The sequence below is a fragment of the Bidens hawaiensis genome, unplaced genomic scaffold, assembly GCF_021521415.1.
Source record: "Bidens hawaiensis isolate Kalapana, Puna unplaced genomic scaffold, B.hawaiensis_p1.1 tig00015194_1, whole genome shotgun sequence".
Taxonomy (NCBI): Eukaryota; Viridiplantae; Streptophyta; class Magnoliopsida; order Asterales; family Asteraceae; genus Bidens; species Bidens hawaiensis.
The window spans coordinates 529397-545574 of NW_027492349.1; the positions used below are offsets into that span (position 1 = coordinate 529397).

Genomic DNA, 16178 nt, shown 5'->3' on the forward strand with positions numbered 1-16178 from the left:
AGCACACAAATGCATGATTCTTGGTCCCATTTACTTGAAAGTGTGTCACCAAAAATTCTGCCACCTTTTTTCCAAATTTTAGGAGAGTAGCTGAAGATTATATTTATATAACATCCTACAAGCAAAAACATTTACTAACAACATTTTATGGTTGTATGTCTTTATATAGTGAAAATAGAGTATGGTTGCAAAGTTTTTTTAAACATGAAGGCTATGAATTGTTTCCACTTCTCTCAAGGTGATGAAAATGGAGAACCTAAGACCGTAAAGTCAACTACGGTTCAGTCCTCCACGTCGATCGGTCAACAAGGGAGGAAATCCGGGTCTGACTTTACGTCAATGGATATGTCTGATAGTAGTACCGCGTCGTCCACAAAGGTTTCATTCACAAGTTTGACGCAAAACCCGAGTGGCAAAAGTTATAATAACCTCAGGGAGTTTTCGATTACTGAGTTGAAAACTGCCACAAGGAATTTTAACCGGGCTCTTATGATAGGGGAAGGCGGTTTTGGAGGCGTGTATCGGGCTGTGCTTAGAAAAACTGACGGTTCGGGCCAGAAGATTGATGTTGCTATCAAACAACTTAGCAGAAGAGGACTACAGGTTTACATTTTTAGTCCTTTTACTCATTTTCTTGAATATGGAAGCATGAATTAAATTTGTTAAAAGTTTCATTTTTATTATTTTTGCAGGGTCATAAAGAATGGGTGACAGAGGTGAATGTTCTCGGGTTTGTTGACCATCCAAACCTGGTCAAACTTGTGGGATATGGCTCTGAAGATGACGAAAGAGGGATTCAACGGCTTCTTGTGTACGAGTACATGCCAAATAGGAGTGTTCAAGATCACCTGTCTCGGTTTCAAACGCCTCTTCCATGGTCTACTAGACTCAAAATTGCTCAAGATGCTGCTCGAGGCTTAGCTTATCTCCATGAAGGAATGGAATTTCAGGTACCCGTTTGATCTGCGATGGGCCGAATGGGCCTGTTTGATCCATCCATTATAGATTATCCAGTTAACAAGATCATGTTATTGATTTATGTTATTGCAGATAATCTTCCGAGATTTTAAATCTTCAAATATTCTGTTGGACAAGAACTGGAATGCTAAACTATCTGATTTTGGGCTGGCCCGGCTTGGCCCGGCAGACGAGCTAGAGCATGTATCAACAGCAGTATGTTAAAACTTAAAACTATCTCTCAACTATTTATGTATAACAAATAAATTAAAATGCTTGTATCATATTTAACAGGTAGTTGGAACAGTTGGATATGCAGCACCAGAATACGTCCAAACAGGACGGTTAACGTACAAAAGTGATGTTTGGAGCTTTGGGATCTTCTTATATGAACTTATCACGGGTCGAAGACCGTTTGACCATAACAAGCCAAAAAACGAGCAAAAGCTCTTAGATTGGGTGAGACGACACCTTTCCAACGACCCACGAAAGTTCCAGAAGATTCTAGACCCTCGTCTTGAAGGGAACTACTCAATCAAGTCGGCTCAAAAGCTAGCAGCTGTGGCTAACAAGTGCTTGTGTAGACAACCGAAAACGAGGCCAAAAATGAGCGAAGTGCTAGAAATTTTGAACACCATTGTGGAAGAAGAGAGTGCCGAGAGCTTGGGGGAATCATCACCGTGTTTTGAGGGCATGTCGACCCCAAAAAACGGTGTTTTTGAGAGGTCACTAACAGATGGGTTAAAGAAAAAGCTTCTGGATCCGGTTGTTGAAGAGAATAAGTGGTTGTTTTGTTTAAACCCTAAAGTTAGTTAGGGAAGCCTGAATTGGTGCAAAACTGCAAATGAAACTTGTTGTATAGGAAGTCTTCAAATGATATTTTTACATATGTATTTTCAAATGGTTTTAACTTTTAAAATGTAATATTTTAAAATATCATTTGAATGACAGTTTGATCAAGTTTGTAACAAGTTGCTTCTGGTGATGTTTATTGTTTGGTTTGAATATAAATCAGGAGATTTAACAGACATTGTCAACATATCATATGTTTATTATATTTCCTATGTTCTGCAAAATCTATCATAGTACTAATGTCTACAAACTAGCTCAAGTTAGAAAAGACAAAGTAACAGAAAGAATGGTAAACAACTGAAAAAGAATAATGAAATCTATACATACTAACATACACTCATGTATTCGAAGTTTATGTACACAGCAGCTTGTGTCCAAATGCCGCTCAACTCCCAAACATCCACCATTTCTTCTTCTTTTTGGACTCCATGATTGGCAGCTCTGTGTAAGAAAATACGGTGAAGATAGCTTTCAATATGAATACAGAATTCAAATACTTAGATAGCATTATGTACTAATAATCACCTCCTTCCGGATAAATTGAATTGTAGTGCACCTCTGCCCAAAAACTCAAGAAGATGACTGCAGAAGATTCACGCAACACGGTTTGACTAGTCAATATAAAACTCAAAACTTGATAAATTTATCAGATAAATGCATTCTCATGAATAACTTACTTCTCTTTGACTTTTGAACACATGGTAGAATCTCAATGTAGCACGTATCCTTAAATGAAGTTAAAACGAATATCTTAACTCCAAACTGCAATTACCAGAAACACGAGATGAGTTTCTGAAATAAGAAACACAGTGTCTTTTGTGTGAATGCTATGTAGAAGAATATCGTTAATACCGCATCGGCAGCAGCCTGCAACGTGACATGATCACCCCATTCGCCATCCCTGTAATATATTTGGTTAAACATTAGAGATTGAAAGTAATACACTCTTTTAAGTAGCAAAAAAATGTAACATACTTGCTGATTTTCTTCAAGTACTCGTCGTAACCCATGGGAACATAAGCTGCATATAGTTCTGGATGAATTCTGAGCTGATCACACAAATGTTAGAATATCATTAATATCATATCCTGCAACAGAAAGGAATTCCTGACTAGATGACACCAATATTAATGTAACAAACCTGTCGAACAATTTGTTCTCTCACGAGCGTATGGTGCTGACTGGAGCGATAGATTTGATCTGACAAAGAACGGAACTAAACAAGAAAAGGGGCGAAGAAAGAAAAGTGTTAGATTAGATTAGATTTAGGCCCATTAAGATTGGGGTTTCGTATATTGTCAATTAATACTGCTCGTGGATTGTAACAGATTATCTATCTCCTTAATAATATCTCTTTTACCTTCACAGAAAGCTTAAGAAGAAGAATACAAAGAACCAGCAGATGCATAAAATCTAATGTGTGGTGAATTTTATTAAAATCTCAATTCTTGAAGCACTAATTAAAGGACAATATCTTAAAATATCATTAATTTATGTAAGATTGACACATTTAACATATTGCTACACACATTAGATAGTGAACACGTAATTGCATTAAGAAACACGTGAGTTCAAAGTTCAAACCTGGCAGTTACCATCCCCTGAAACTTTAAGTTCAACCAGATCATAAATCTGCAATCTGGGAAAAAAAAATCAAGCATTATTATTGGAAAGCACATATGACAAAGAATAACTGAATATTAAAGGCAGTATAATCATGCATAAAGACCTAAAAACCGTAATGGTACAATAAGAATACGATAAGCAAACCTGTCCATTAGCCTCTGATGATCCAATATTGCTTCATCAGCCGTAGGCATTTCTCCATTCACCTTAGGGACATGCTGCGTTACAAAACATGTGTGTGAGTGTGTATTCATCACCAAGCACATGCCTTTATATACATATTCTCGAATATAGTTTAAAGGGGTAATATTTTTAAGATATAATCACCAAGCAAGTATATTTATCCGGAAAGCAACCAAGAATCTATACAAACAATCAAAGAATACCTAATACAGATTATACACATAACACGAGAAAACTTACACGGATGGGAACCATTTGATTTATCCTCTTTCCTACTTCATCATCAAGAACAGACTCGTCCGCCATCTCAGGGGTACATGACTGCTCCTCATCATCACCAGAATCTTGTACTTGATTGCTCTCAAACTCTAAATTGATAACCCATACATCAAAACACAGTTTCAGAAAGAAAACAACAGCTATGTATACATCAACTTTCCAAACATACCATGTCGTTTGGACGGCGAAATCCAATCCTGAGCAAGCACCGATTCCTTCCGATGAACTTCTCCAATCGATCCATGATCCTCCTCCACTGCAAGCCGCGACAACTCCTCTTGAAACGCACGCGCAATCATTTCATCGTTCTCAACATTCGTATAACCCAACCCCTTATCCTTCTCATCCGTCTCATCATTCTCAACATTAGCATCATTCGATTCACAAAAACCTTCACTCACATACTCGACACTCGACAAATCCTTATCGTAATGAGTAAAAACCGCCGGAGATCCACCGTTCGTCACCGAACAAACTTCCATGAGATGATGCAGCCCCCACCTAACTATATCCGGATCGTGTTCCTGTTCCGGCATCTTCAACTACAGACTCTAATAATTTAATAACTTAATAATAAGCTCCTCATGCCTGATATTATTAATTACAACAGAACCATCAAATTTAAAACCCTAGGCTTAATTAGAACGTTCCTACATAATAATCCAAATTAAAACCTAATTTAATTCAACAGCATAAGCGGAGTAAGTACACCTAACCTATTCAACGGAATACGCTCTGACTTTTACACTAACGATTGTATATTTGTATCTATTTATCTATATCAATATCTATATCTAATTATCTATACAAATTTAAATATGAACAGCCGTATGAATATGAATATGATTAATCAACAATTGAGAAAATAATATACCTTGAGACAATAATGAGCGGTGAAATTTGGATCGAAAAAATGCGGCGGAGCAACGGTTGAGATTAATCGGCGGCAATAATAATCGTGAAATCAGTTACGGTGGGGCCCGTTTTATGGTAATCGAGGAAGAAGATGAAGAGTAAACGGAACCGTTACCGGTGGTTACGTGGCGGTAACTTTCACGTTACCGAAGGTTAGGTGGCAGTAACGGTGGTTTTGGTTGGTCCAAACGTCGGCAAAAGAAAATTAAAAAAAGTATATTAGTCGGACCCGTTTTTGGATACTTAGCCAGTTGTCCCATAATCCCATATCTAACCGGTGGCTAACCAGAATACAAGTTGGGCTGTAACAAGGGCTTTGGTAGTGGGTTTTTTAAATACTCGGTTCTGGGGGTATAAACGAGTATTGGAAAATCGGGTATGGTTCCGGTTTTCAGGTATTATCGGATATAAATCGGGGTCTGGTTTCGAGTACCGGTTTTGGTATTGAAATGCATTCCCTGTATGTACACGGGTAGACTTGGGTAGTAAAAACCCGGATATAAATAAACCGGTTATGGGTTCAGGTTTTTTGTGAACTTCTAGGCTTTGGTTTTTTAACTTTTTAATTTTTTCTTAAAAGAAATTATAGTTTTTTTTAACGAAACTGATTACCAAGACTACAAGGAGCTAGCCCCGAAAACCAACGAGAGTTACACTCATAACCACCTACTACAACAAATCAAGATTAAAATTACGCTAACCCTTCCATTCAACCCCAATAGTTTCGATCTATTTTGTACCCACAAAAAGCTTAAGGCTTTTATTTCTCCTACACGTTCATCAAGCAGGCCGGATTTAAATCATAAATACAATTTCTAGGTTCTACGTTCATCAAGCGGGCCAGCTTCAAAAGAAGAATGTATCTATCTATAAATACAATTTCTAGGTTCATATTGTATGCATTTCTCTTCAAATCACACACATTTTCTTAATAATAAGGTTACTCTGAGATTTTAAGCTTTGAAGCTTATTATCCATGTTTAATACTATTGTGTAACTTTTAGGTAAAGATAAATAAACATATGCAGTTACATACATGCACAATTTTTTCCTCCCAACTTTCACAACAATTTTACTGTGTATGCGTTACTTTGAAAATTGATATTTCGTTCACCTTTACTTTATTTTAGATACTTCGTAGCTCATTACGAAACATTTAGCAAAAGAAAAGCAAATCCAGTGATTGGTAGTTGTATACTAAGAATGTTACTTTTAACTATTTGTGGGTAAAGTTAGTAATAATGAAAATATTTTTTAATTAACTTTTCTAATATGCATTTTTTAGTGATTCAACATCACAAACGACGGCGACAAGTATATAATGACAAGCCGGCTTACTCACACGTATTGTTTTTTTCTTTCGGATATTGACAGAATGTTTGGATGTGGGCAAGTTTTATATCGTTAATATTAGATGATTTAAAATTTTTAATATTTTCAAAATTTAACTTTAAGTAAATGGTGTCGGATATTTGGTTTGGAAAATAGAGTGTAACGCCTAATGTTTCATTTTGTCTTAAACTTGTAGTTGACGAAGTGTCGAAGTACTTGGATGTGTTTTTCTAAGGATGAGTTTGGTATCGTATTGAAAAACACTGTTACAAAAAACGAATGAAAGTATAAACTGAATACAATACCGATTTTGTTCGTTCAGTACTTGTGTCACCAAAATACAGACACAAAAGGTTACCGAAACAAAAAATATGAAAAATGAATACACTGAAAAAAAAAGTGCCTATTCATAGTTGTCAGAGTTGCAAGCATTACATAAAGTGTAGGTGCAGCCCGAGTTAAATAAAATGAGGTGAAAAGGATAAAAATAAAAAGAAAAATAATAGGTAACCTACAAATCAATGCGACTCTTAGGCTGAGGGGTGTGGGGCGCAATCCTGGGCGCGAGAGCCCCTCCGCTCGCGCCTCGGGGCGCTAACCCCACACCACCGGGGCGCGAGCGGGGCGCGAGCGCGGAAATCCAGGCAGGCGTGAGTGTGGTCGCGGGAGAAGAGAGAGGAAAAGCTGGTGGGCCCGCCCAAAAGAGCCGTTGAGCTCCGTTTTTTAAAAAAAAAACCTTTAAAAACTCCTATATAGTACCCCAAAATCAACCCATTTCAACCATATCAAAACACAACTTCAATCTCCAAACTCATATATAATATCCCAAACTCCTATATAATACCCAAAAATGTCTGGAAATTGGTACCATTGGGACGGGACGCCAAGGGGAAAAAACCGGCTGAGGGGGGAGCCGTAAACATCGTCGATCTTGTTGAATCCCTCAATAAATTCAACAAAACCATGGAGGTGGTCTCTAATGACAAAAAGGAAAAAAGTCGAATGAGAGATTTGGACTTCCTTACAAGAGACTTCAGTAACCTAAATCCGGTCGATCAAATGCTAATGGAAAAGCAAAAGGAACGTATCCGAAAGAGGTTGATCGAAGAAGACCAAGCCGAAGAATAAGAATAATGTTTTTTTTAGTACTTTAATTTTTATTTTATTTTTAGATATTAATGTGTTTTTTTTTAATGTGTGTTTTTTTTAATAATTTATGAGTTTTTTTTAATAATACGTTTTTTGAATATATTTATAAAAAAAAAATCCGCTAGAGCCCCTGCTGGAGCCCCTCCACACCAGGGCCAGGGGCTCCAGCGGGGGCTCCAACACCCACCTTATCCAGTTTCTCTCTCTGCCACACTTCACAATATTATTGGCTGGAGCCTCCACTCGCGCCCCCGTTAGAGCCCCCCACACCCCTCAGCCTTAACTGCACTTTATTGTTTTAGGAGTACTTAGCTATTGTGCAGAGCACACAATTCCTATGAATATTTGATTTTTAGTTTTATAATTTTTCTCTATATTCATTTTAGTTATTTTAGGTAAATTCTCAAAATATGTTAAAAGAGGAGAGAGAGTCTTAAAATATGTCAAAAATTTGATCAAATTCCAAAAATAGTCATTTGAAAACAATCTACGTCAATGTATTTGGATTTCCGGCGATGGTTTTCGTCTACCAATACTACAATGACACGTGTAAATTAGCTAACGTATTATATATTATTATATTGTTCACGATAGATGTAACCAAATTTTGGATGAATGTCAACCGTTGGATGAATCTGAAAACAAATCTGGACCGTAATAAGTCTCTGATTTGCTTCTAGAAGCGCAAGTTGGGAGCAGTTGAGCAGACGGTTTTCACATTTATTCCTCCCCACGTAGGCGGTAACCTCCATGCCTACGCTGCTTAAATATGACAAACATTAATTGTTTGTGTAAATTGAAAGAGGAATATGAAGTTGAATCTCCCCTTAAGGTATGTGTACTGAATCTATCCAGTTTTAGTTATATCGATTTTGCATAAGGAAGATAACTCTAGGGTTCTTAAAGAGGGAGTTCATCTTCTTCCCCAAATCAATTGTCAACGCATATCATCTGATTTCAAGAGTCTCAAGGTTCAATTGTGCAACAAAAATGAAATTCCATTTGCTTTCTTATCAAAGGTATCAAATTTGCTTGAGAATGTTGTTTTGATTATTTTGCATCTGTAACCTTTATGTAGATTTAGAATTTAGATCATGCTGTAGGATAAGAAGAGGGGGAATAGATGAAAGGCTTCAGAGAGGAAGAAAGATGGGGGAGAATTTGCTTTAATAATTTATCCCTTGCCGGACATTGGTTTTTTGTTTGCGTAACCAAATTGTAATAAATGAAGCATGTATGTGCAGGTCTTAATTTGATCACTACAATCCCACTTTATTGTGCATTAAAGCTGGTTGTCAAAAACATTCAATTGACCCTTTTAAAATTTTATTTATACAAAGAATATGGGATAACTATGTCTTTTAAGGTTAGAACTTAGAAGTGATAAGATCTACTCATTTACTTATGAAAGGGATCAAAGTTTATTCTTAAGACTCAAGTGTATATAGCCAAATGGTTGATTTTAAAATTTTTATTGTCTCCATTTCAATGTTTTAATGTGTGGTTGTTAGAATAAAAAAATGTATATAATTTATTACCCTAAGTTTCCCGTCCACCGGACGGGTATAAAACTAGTTCGATGGTTTTCCAATAAAATCCGTCTAAACCAATAATTTTGGAATGAAAGTCATCTCCATAAAAACATCTCGATATATCATCGAAATCCGTGTTTTTTTTTAAATTCATCCAAGCTGATGAATTTCAAGTGAATTTCGTCTTTAGAAACGATTTTCAAAAACACATGCACCCCCACCATCATCATCATCATGATCTCCTCTTTCCGGCCACAACCCCAGCCACCATCACCACCACCACTCCCACTTTTCCGGCAAACATCATCTCCATCATCATCATCATCATCATCTCACGCGACTACTTACCCCACGAACTCCGTACCTACATCCACCACACCCTTTATAACTTTATAAAAAAATTCTCCACACAATTAACACTTATCTTCTACGAATACGAAGGCTTTAACGACAACGAAATCTACACCGCCGCACAAACGTACTTATCCGCCCGCATCACGTCCGCCGTCTCAAAGTCAGCAAAAATGATAAAGAAAGCCAGCTCCACCTCGCCATGGAGATAAGAGAAGAGTACGTGTACAATGGCGTCCAGTTCACGTGGACGTTTGTTTCCAAAAGAAATCCAAGTGTTGAATATCATATCCATGAAGAAAACGGTCGGACGACTAAGTCTGACCGTAGATCGTTCACGCTAACTTTCCACAAGGCTTATAGAGAACTCGCGCTCGATGCTTATGTACCGTTTATTATAACCACAGCTAAAGAACTAAAACTCAGTGACAAAACGGTTAAGCTTCATACCGTGGAAAGGAAGACGAGTTACACCCGATACCCTACGCAATGGACGTCGGTTAATCTCGACCATCCGGCCACGTTTGAGACCGTGGCGATGGATGCGGGTGTTAAGGAAACTGTGGTGAAGGATTTGGATAGGTTTTTGAGTAGGAGGGAGTATTATAGGAAGGTCGGGAAGGCGTAGAAGAGAGGGTACTTGTTGTATGGTCCGCCTGGGACTGGGAAGTCGAGTTTGATTGCGGCGATGGCGAATTACTTGAGTTTTGATATTTATGATTTGGAGTTGACTGATATTCATTCGAATTCCGAGTTGAGGAGGTTGTTGGTGGCGACTGCGAACCGGTCGATACTGGTGGTGGAGGACATTGATTGCTCGGTCGAGTTGCATGATCGGGTGCAGGTGGAAAAGAGGCGAAGGAGTCAACCACGCGGGTATGTGGAAGAACAGCCCAAGGTTAGTAAATTGTAAATGATGATCGAGTTTCTGTATAGTTATTGTATTAGTCAACAACCATCGTACGCAGTAAATCCCACAGTATTAGTCATTGAATAACAATTAAGATTCATAATTGTTAGTCATTTAGGAAAAACTTAGGCGTGCTTGTTTCACAGAATTCGTGAGAATTCAAAGGAACTGGAATTAAAATCCAATGACATGGCGTGTTCATTTCGTTGGAATTGGAATCTTAATTCCATTTTGATGTGTTCGGTTGTTAAAGAATTGGAATCGGAATTCAATTCCTTCAAATTCCTTTAAATAAAGGGATTCCAAATCTTTCCAAAATGTGGAGGATTTCAAGTGAATTCGTTGGAATCTTTTCTCGAGTTTTTTTTTCAAATGAGAACAACAAATAAAACATTTTAGTTTTTTTAGTTTTTTTTTTTATTTATATATTGAGTATGAATTTATTATTATTATTTTTGAATTTCTTTTGAGGGTTTTTGATCTTAATAGAAAATCCCTAAAATAGTTCAATAAAAATAATAAAAAAAAAATAACGCAAAATATAAATAAATAACAAAAAATCTAAAAAAAACTAAAATGTTTCCACCATTATCCTTGTTAACAAAAAAAAAACGATTTCAATTCATTTGTGGTGATAGATTACAATTCATTTGTCAAACGAGCACATCATGAATGGAATTGGATTTCAATTCCTTTCAATTCCAATTCCTATTGGAATGTTCAGATTCCAAATCCAATTCAAATCCTATTCAAATTCCAATTTCAATTCAATTTAATTATGTGAAACGAACGCGCCCTTAATATAAAAACTTGAATTATTTGTAGTCAGAAAAAATGTTGAGTATCTTTTGATGTAGAATATTGAAATTTTATTACTCTGTTATGATTTGAGTGACTTTAAAAGAAATTTTGTGATTTTGTATAGTTATAAAACACTTAAATGGCTTTAATTGAACAATATTCTATAACAAACCTCTTGATGTTTCTGTACAAAGTTATAAGGAGAAACATGAATTTATAGGTTCTAGCATTATGAATATCTAACAACAATTGTTTTGATAAGGTAACATTATCGGGATTTCTTAACTTCATTGACGGTTTATGGTCAAGTTGTGGTGACGAAAGAATCATAATATTCACGACAAACAGGAAGGACAAGCTTGATCCGGCACATATTCGTCCGGGGCGCATGGATGTTCACATCCACATGTCGTACTGCACCCCTAGCGCGTTTAGAATATTAACTTCCAACTACCTTGGTATTACTGAGTATAGTCTTTTCGAAGAAATTAATGAACTGATGTGCCAAGTGGATGTTACCCCTGCTGAAGTGGCGGAACAACTTCTCAAAGACGAGGACCCCGACGTCGCTCTTGGTGGGCTCATCGAGTTTTGTGAGGTTAAGAGGATGGAGATTGAAGAGGCCAAAAGGTTGAAAGAAGAAGAAGAGTTGGCTGCAAAAGAAAATGAAATGAAGCAACAAGAGGATGCAATAAACAATTAATTAGTTATGATTTTTAAGTTTAGATATATATCACTTAAGTGTTTAAGCATAATATGTGTATTGAAATTTGACTTTGACATGACTTTTATTTTGGTAATAAGTTTTTTGACAATCAAATTGCTTAAAGTTGTATATGCCTAAAATGGTTATTATCAAGATTCAAGAACCTATATGAAAACAAACCATGAATACAAATAATATATCTTTTTAGAACAAAAAACCAGCATATATACATAAAAACCATGCTCCCCTGTTAACTTATCTATCAAAACCGATCATCGATCATTTACAGTTCTCTCTTTAGTCTTTACAAGTTCAAAGCTCATATTCACATATAGATCATACCATCAAAGTTTATGGTGACACCGTCTTATTAGTTTGTTTCATATCAGAAGCGGGATACCTCAAGATCTAGAAGAAGTCGACGAGGCAGTATGCCTTTCTGCAAATACAAGTAATGGAGTGTTTCATGAGATAAATTAAAAAAATCTTGATTTAACAGATTTTAATAATGTGTTTTGGAACGTGTTTCTCACCTCCGGAAGTGATGAGCTTTTCAACACAAGAAACAATATGTTTACCATACGTGTATCGTTTCAAAGTAGCCAAATGGACCTTTATGCGCGAGAGGATGAACTCACGGCTCTGGTCATCGCATGTTTCTAGAACCTTCTGCACGACATAATTCCCAAAAGGGTCTTTCATCATTGCCTGCATTTGTCCAAAAAAACATTTTACCAAATGATGCAAGGACAAAAGGTGCGATATGGGAAACGAGGAGAAACATTTCTCACTTGTAACGGTTCATTATCATCGGTGGAACCGAGTATCTCCTTCACAAGAAGTTTGCGTTCCTCGGTACTTCCATAAGTCAAACATTTCTCAACAACATTAGAAGCAAATTTCTGAAGACTCAGTATTACTATTTGTCCTGAAAGCTTGCTGATAATAGCAGATCGCTCGTGCGGTTTACCATGTTGCAGTACATGCTAACCAAACAAAAAAGTCAAAACTCGTGAAGGGTATTTTAGTAATTTGACTATCAAACAACGGCAATTCAAAACTATGCGCATACGCAAAAGTTGCAGTTTAGTTTGTACCTGAATAACATAATTACCATATTGGTCTTGTGCTAGAGTACAAACCGAGTTCATGATTTCATCCATTACAACTTGTGTATTCGGATCATCACAATGCTCCAAAACCCTCTGTTGATAATATCAAATATGATTAGTATTTCACAAGATCTAATGTGTGTGTGTGTGTGTGTGTGTGTGTGTGTGTGTATTGAATAGTTTCTATTACCTGTATGACTCGACAACCGTAAGGATGTGATGAAAGAGCAACAACTTGCCGAAAGAAAGACGAAACTATAAACTGGATCCGACCTTCAGGCACGCATTCAATGCATTTTTGAATAACATGATTACCATTCTGATCACGAACGCATTTCATCACTGAACCGTTAAGCTCACTAACCATACTGTTCTGCAGATCAACATCAACTACCTACAATGCCTGATCAGAGATTATTAATAACTAATCAAACGTAAACGACCGAAATCCAATAAGATATTATCAAGATTTAATCTTTACAAAAAAAGCGCCTCTTTTTGGTAAAACAATCACCTTTTGGATGACTCTGCAACCATACATTTGAAGACTAAGAGGCAAAAGATGACCGATAAGTTGACCAGCTAACTCCTTTCTTTGACTTTCGGTTCCATGCTCAAAAAACTGCACATTTGTGTAACAAATCAAGTTAAAATGCTACTAAAACAGCTTGATTAAGTAGATTATAAATACTAAATATATTCCTTCTTTATGACATATTATTTTAAAATGCTACAAAAGCAATTTAAATAAGCAGATTATGAATAATTGAATACCAAATATACCTTTTGTATGACATAATTACCAAAGACATCGGTCATCAAACTACGAGCACGAGGAATGATCTCGGGGAATATCAAATTCTTTTCTTCAACTGTAGCTGTTTCAAGCTTCTGCTGAATAAACCGGCTTCCATATTGATCCGTACTACAATATAAAGAGACATATAAAGAAGCAATAATAAACATGTACGAAATGATAAAGCAAACGCCTTGGCATACCTAAACTCAATGACATGATCAACAACATCAGAAAGCTCAAAAGATTTGGTTTTATTATTCTTGAGCTCATCTAACAACGATGAAACGTATCTTCTATCAAAGTTCATTTCACCCGTTGAGTTTCTTAAAGCAGGAGCAAAATGCATGGTTCGTTCTGGCTGCGACAACGGTCTAGATTTTTCCATTAAGTTTCCTTGGTAAGGCATGACATGACTGTATGAAGGACCCTCATGTATATGATTTAAACTGCCTGATCTACCAAAATGCGATGACCCGTACTGTTGGTTATGTTGAGCAAGCAGTGCCTCAACATACATCTTATGAAGAGCTTGCATATCGTCATGTGAAACAATATAATTAGTTCTCCCCTGAGGAAAGGTATCCATGCCGGGCGGCGGGTAGTTATATCGTCTCAGAAATTGTCCCTTTCCAGCATCGTTTAGATTTAAAGCTGAAAATATTCAAAATACAGATCAAAAAACACTTACATAACTAGTGTAAATTTGCAAAAAAAAAAAAAAAAAAAGTTTACCTGAAGCAAAGTGATTAATATTATTTGCTGCAGAATATCTAGTTGGCATCCGGCCAGATAAATTCATCCCAGTGAAACTATTGACCTGATTACGTGGCACTTCCAAGTTCGAAAAGTCAAACATGTTCTGGTTAGAATTTAGATCTACAGAAGAAGCAGCTCTCCTATGAAAATTCACCGGTCCAATATTATCTTTTTTCGAGTTATCAACGAACCGATGCTGAAAACTTAACCTTTGATCATTCATACCATCAAGATTGCTACATTGTGAATAGTTATCTCCCTCAGAAAGATGACTTTTTGACAGATTTAAGCTAGATAACGAAGACGCCATGTCAGCAGGCCGGACAATGCTACTCACAGGAGGAAGCCCGGGACTAGCGGCTCTCCTTGTTACAGATGAGCCCACCACCGGTGTAAAATTATCATTAACCAAACTTGATGAATTAGAGTTAGATATAATCGCATTCTGGCTTGCATGCCGAGATATTCGGTTACTTGAAGACCCTGCAGGGTGTTCAAGTCCTTCCTGCACAAAATAAAACAATATATAAGATGATATATTATTCATCAACAAATGCTATAATAACAACAACAACAACAACAACATATTCACCTGAAGAATATCTGCAAAGCTTTTTCTTCTGCAACCCATACCAGAAGCCGATAAACCAATCAACCCATCGGGCTTACTGACCCATTCAGCTGAGCTTTTTCGGGCCTTCCTCATTTCAATCAAATCAGATTCTGCATTCTTGTGTATACCTACTCCAGGCTGCATCGAAAACAACGAAGAACTGTTACCACTATCACTATCACCACACACATTCTTCTTCTTCCACCAATCTCTAGTCCCTTCAGAAGACGACCCGCCCTGAAACCGTTGAGCCACCCGCCAATCCTCTTTCGACAGCAAAGGCGGTGGCAGCCTTGGATTAAAGTTCCCATGAGCATAATAATATGATAAATACAAAGGATGAGATCTAAGCTCTTCTTCAGTTAACATCTCATTGGTACCATTAATACTATTCCTATTATCAGTCTGATCAAGATTAGGGTTTCTATACAAACTCCCAACCGCGCTTAACGATCCCTCGACCGTCGGTGGAGCACTACCGCTTCTATGCGTGTTTCGGTCGCGTTCTTGATCACCATACACCCTACTTTCCCTTTGACTAAGAATTAATTCAAGCTCATTTTCTAAACCATCATCTGAAATATTATTTCCTGTTAACCCCTTCATCATATATATATATAATATATATATCTACACACACCCTCTTTGTTGATTGATCAAAAACCCTAAATATTATCAATAAAGGAAAGAATTAAAATTAAAACACAAATGCATGGATGCATGCATGCATGGGTATATATAATAAATATATATAGGATCAAACACTTACAGTTGTGTTAATAATATTGTTAAGAGTGGAGAGAGGAATCAGCCTGTGTTGATTTGAATAATAATATTGATCATAAATCTAGGAAGGAGTTAAATTTATTGAGAGAATTAATCAAAGTAAAAGTGAGAATAATAATGGCGAAGGAGGTGGAGATTAACATGCAACATTTGGAGAATTAATATCATTGAAGAATGGATTCAAGGGATTTATGAATTTTGATTTGAAATGATTAAGGTGGATATATGATCATAGGGTTAATTATATACGTGCATGGGAGCTACCATGATTTATATGATTATGATCTAAATTTTTTATAATAATTTTAGAGACATAAAATTTGGTAAAAAAATATAAAAAACTCTATAAGTTATGAGTACAAAACGTTTTATGGCCTGACCTAATGTTAACGGACTTTAGACCGTAAGGTATATGTATATATGTGAGGTATATGATAGATATATGTACAGAGGAAAGATTATGTATAAAATGATCTTAACATGATAATGTAGGAAATAATACCAATCTGTAAAAAATGA

At 36.5% G+C, this 16178-nt stretch overlaps 2 protein-coding genes and 2 pseudogenes across 3 annotated transcripts; 2 read left to right on the forward strand and 2 right to left on the reverse strand.

Moving 5' to 3' along the window:
- The first annotated feature begins 204 nt into the window (after positions 1-204).
- Positions 205-1773, forward strand: LOC143548551 (serine/threonine-protein kinase PCRK1-like). The gene is made up of 4 exons (XM_077039675.1): positions 205-603; positions 693-950; positions 1051-1173; positions 1252-1773. The coding sequence occupies exons 1-4, from the start codon at positions 205-207 to the stop codon at positions 1771-1773; spliced, it is 1302 nt and encodes a 433-aa protein (XP_076895790.1).
- A 250-nt stretch (positions 1774-2023) lies between these two features.
- Positions 2024-4558, reverse strand: LOC143548535 (OVARIAN TUMOR DOMAIN-containing deubiquitinating enzyme 9-like). Its single transcript, XM_077039665.1, has 10 exons — positions 4067-4558; positions 3859-3986; positions 3580-3653; positions 3394-3448; positions 2951-3025; positions 2785-2858; positions 2662-2710; positions 2487-2571; positions 2335-2391; positions 2024-2250 (listed from the first exon to the last, which is right to left on the reverse strand). The coding sequence occupies exons 1-10, from the start codon at positions 4431-4433 to the stop codon at positions 2195-2197; spliced, it is 1020 nt and encodes a 339-aa protein (XP_076895780.1). The 5' UTR covers positions 4434-4558; the 3' UTR covers positions 2024-2194.
- Positions 4559-9034: 4476 nt separating this feature from the next.
- LOC143548552 (AAA-ATPase At3g50940 pseudogene) lies at positions 9035-11590 on the forward strand (annotated as a pseudogene). The gene is made up of 2 exons (XR_013137977.1): positions 9035-10074; positions 11150-11590. The product of XR_013137977.1 is annotated as an AAA-ATPase At3g50940 pseudogene (transcript).
- Positions 11591-11749: 159 nt separating this feature from the next.
- Positions 11750-15479, reverse strand: LOC143548553 (pumilio homolog 4-like; annotated as a pseudogene).
- Between the last annotated feature and the right edge of the window lie 699 nt (positions 15480-16178).